Source organism: Quercus suber, unplaced genomic scaffold (assembly GCF_002906115.3).
Source record: "Quercus suber isolate HL8 unplaced genomic scaffold, Cork oak 2.0 scaffold_643, whole genome shotgun sequence".
Taxonomy (NCBI): Eukaryota; Viridiplantae; Streptophyta; class Magnoliopsida; order Fagales; family Fagaceae; genus Quercus; species Quercus suber.
This window is the reverse complement of record NW_027070084.1, coordinates 182,070-185,075: the sequence shown is the minus strand read 5'-3', so window position 1 is coordinate 185,075 and position 3,006 is coordinate 182,070. Positions and strand designations below refer to the sequence as shown.

The following is a 3,006-nucleotide window of genomic DNA, read 5'->3' as shown; positions in this document are numbered from 1 at the left end:
CACCGATTCAAACGCAGCCTAACATGAAATTGAAGTGCTTTTGTACTGGCCTAGAACAGGCATGAAAAATACTGATTGATAGAGTACATAATTGACTCCTTTAGTGGAATCAAACTGTGATTCTACAACATTTTTATAATGTTTTTACTGTAAATATTAAATATTAGGTTATTATTGGCTTCTATCGGTGGGTAAAAAAGTAATTTAATTTAAATGTTCAATAAATTAGAACTAGTAATAATTTACTATCTATAATTTATAGTGAAAGTATTGTGAAATTGTTGTGAATATAAAGTGTAAGCCTCTAGCCAAAACCCAGTTGGTCTGATTAAGGTTACTAAGTAGTCAGTACCCACTGTGATAACAAAAATCTTGGTTTCCTTTTAGAATGTACATTTAAGGTGGAGGTCGTCACATCTTACACCTAGAGCTAAAATTATTTTACATTTCATCCATGGGTGTTTATGTAATTAATGGATTTAATTGGAAGACACAGAAATTATTAAGTAGTTTTAGTGTTTTGACAAAGTTGTCTTAACATATGAAATTTACAAAGCAAATAACTCCTAAAATGAGGAAAATGGGAATTGTACAAAATTATATATTAGCAGAAAGATGATAAATTTTGAGTCAACGCAAGTGGGTTTTGCCATTTAGGTGTGTGACAGTGTGAGGAATTTGATTGCAAACTCAAAAAAAAAAAAAAAAAAAAAAAAAAAAAAAAAAAAAGCCGATGGTAATCAGACTGCTTTATTGAAAAAATATATACATACATACATTACATTCATAGATGAAGTTGGGTACTTCCAACCATGCCTATATAAGCTAAAATTTATTCTCGAAATTCATTAGTAAATAAAAATACAAATTGACACATCCTAGATGCATCAGCTCCAAGCCCGGCTATATATATTTTTTAGTTCCTTCTAAGATTCCGCAAATAACCTATCCCTTTAAGTGCAAAGATTAAAGCGGCTATGACTATCAATGGTAATAACAAAACAAAATTAACGGTCCAGTCTGGAGCATGGGTTATGACTATCAATGAATTAAAATAACAGTAATAGAGGGATAGAGAGACTCCGGCTAAAATCGCACCACCGAGTCCGACTGGTGTAACGAGGAAAAAAGTTGCTGCGATTGCGGACAAAAATATAATAGAATTAAAAGTCAAGAACAACCCAAAAGGGAATGATGATTCTGTGCCAGCAATGGTTGACCCTGCTCTATGTGGTGCTGTGATATTGGAATTGGACACATTAAAAAGTCCCCCTGCAGGACTAGGAGGGCCGAGTGCAGCTGAAGTGGTGTTGGGTTTGGACAGATCATTGTCTTGCCAAAGTCCCCCAGGAGGGCTGAGTATCGCTTGATAGGTCACTGTTATAAGCAGTGCCGCCACCACCAGCAACGCATTGCGCTTTTCGTCTGATAGTGGTTCTTTGACTACTGTCTCAGGAGTTGCGACTCCGGGCACGGGCTGACTTAGGTAATGTGCATGAGGAGGAGTAACTGTAAGAAGAGATGAAGCTGTTAAAGCTCCAGCACAGTCTAGTATATCCCTCATCTCGCTGTTGTCTACTTCTTGTGGTTGTCCTTGCAAGATGTCCAACGCTGTTTTACCCTTTAAATTCTTCTCGTTTACCTTGAAAGATGTCCCACCCCAAGCTAATAAGTGACGCACAGCCTGCATGTATAATGTAGTGATACATTAATACTGTCACTGTTGTATTTTTCCAAGTTGGCCTCCTTTTTTAATCGTTGAATCAGTTTGTTTCCAGGTGTTATTCATCTATCTAAACACGGAGGAAACAGGAGAAATAAAAACTGGAGGTGAGTCGCTCCTTTTTTTTTTTTTTTTTTCTTCGTTAAAGTAAAAAAAAAAAAAAAAAAAACTGATCATGATGTATTACTTGCACCATAGACATTCACAACACAAGCTTTACTGTGCTTCTTTAGTATGTACATAATTGAGGAATGGAGAGAGAGCTTGCCTGGGTTTCGTTATTGTGTACTGCCACGTGCAAAATAGTGTTGCCATTCTCATCCTGCCAGTTCAGTATGGCATTTTCAGACTTATTTTCTCGGAGCCATCCTACTAAGAGTTTAAAAGCACCCAAGTTGTTGTTTTCCAGGGCAATATGCAGAGCGGTTTGGTTTTGAATCGTTACATCTTCAATAGAATTGGGACAATCTGATAGAAATTTGAACAATAGATCAAGTTGCTGCTCTGTTGCTACTGCAGCAGCAACATCATGTAAAGGAGTTCTACCCTCCTTTCCTTTTACACGGACAAGGTCTCCATCTACCTGTAGAAGCCGACACACCATCTGGGTATGCCCTCCTTGTAGAGCAAGGTGAATGGGGCTATACCCATTTAGATCTGGCTTCCTGGCAAATGAAGGCTTTAATCTCATCATCTCCATAGCAAATTGGATGTGTTGTGGGCCCCCAGCAAATGCAGCTACGTGTAAAGGAGTATCAACAAATGGTAGCTCATCGATGTCCTCCAAAAGTTTTATATCCTCCTGAATTAAACCGTAGAAGGCGCAAATATTTCCCTGTTGGGCAACCTCCTTCAACTTAACAATTCTCTCGCCCATTATGGAGAAGGCTGACATAGTAAGGCAGGTTTTTCCGTGCAATATATGATCTAAAATAGTGGAAATTAATGGTTATAGGCTGATAGCAGCTAGTTGGAGTGAAGAAAATGGAGTAGAGAGACCACCAGCATTGGTTTCTTATTTCCAAATCGATGGTCCCGCGAACACGAGGGTCATCACCGATAGGGAGATACGAGGGTCCGACTTATCTTGAAATATCGAAACAGCCAATTAGCAATCAAGTTCAAGACCCGTGCGTATTCACTAATTTTAACCATGTTAATTTTTTATTTTTTTTATAGGTAAAAAAATTTGGTTGATAAGAGACTACTTCATGCCGTCTTGCATGAAATATCCTAAAGAATTACATACAAATAAAAAAAATTATATGAAGTTATTGTGGGGG

At 37.6% G+C, this 3,006-nt stretch overlaps 1 protein-coding gene across 1 annotated transcript; it reads right to left on the bottom strand.

Moving 5' to 3' along the window:
- Nucleotides 1-728: 728 nt before the first annotated feature.
- On the bottom strand, nucleotides 729-2,767 carry LOC112034842 (ankyrin repeat-containing protein BDA1). Its single transcript, XM_065765608.1, has 2 exons — nucleotides 1,992-2,767; nucleotides 729-1,684 (listed from the first exon to the last, which is right to left on the bottom strand). Exons 1-2 carry the CDS (start codon nucleotides 2,616-2,618, stop codon nucleotides 917-919), a joined length of 1,395 nt encoding a protein of 464 aa, XP_065621680.1. The 5' UTR covers nucleotides 2,619-2,767; the 3' UTR covers nucleotides 729-916.
- Between the last annotated feature and the right edge of the window lie 239 nt (nucleotides 2,768-3,006).

Bases quoted from the DNA above. Each gene is read 5' to 3' on its own strand.
- LOC112034842 (XM_065765608.1), bottom strand. From the start codon at position 2,618: ATGTCAGCCTTCTCCATAATGGGCGAGAGAATTGTTAAGTTGAAGGAG. The intron at 1,685-1,991 runs GCAAGCTCTCTC...TTATACATGCAG, and splicing joins TACACAATAACGAAACCCAG to GCTGTGCGTCACTTATTAGC.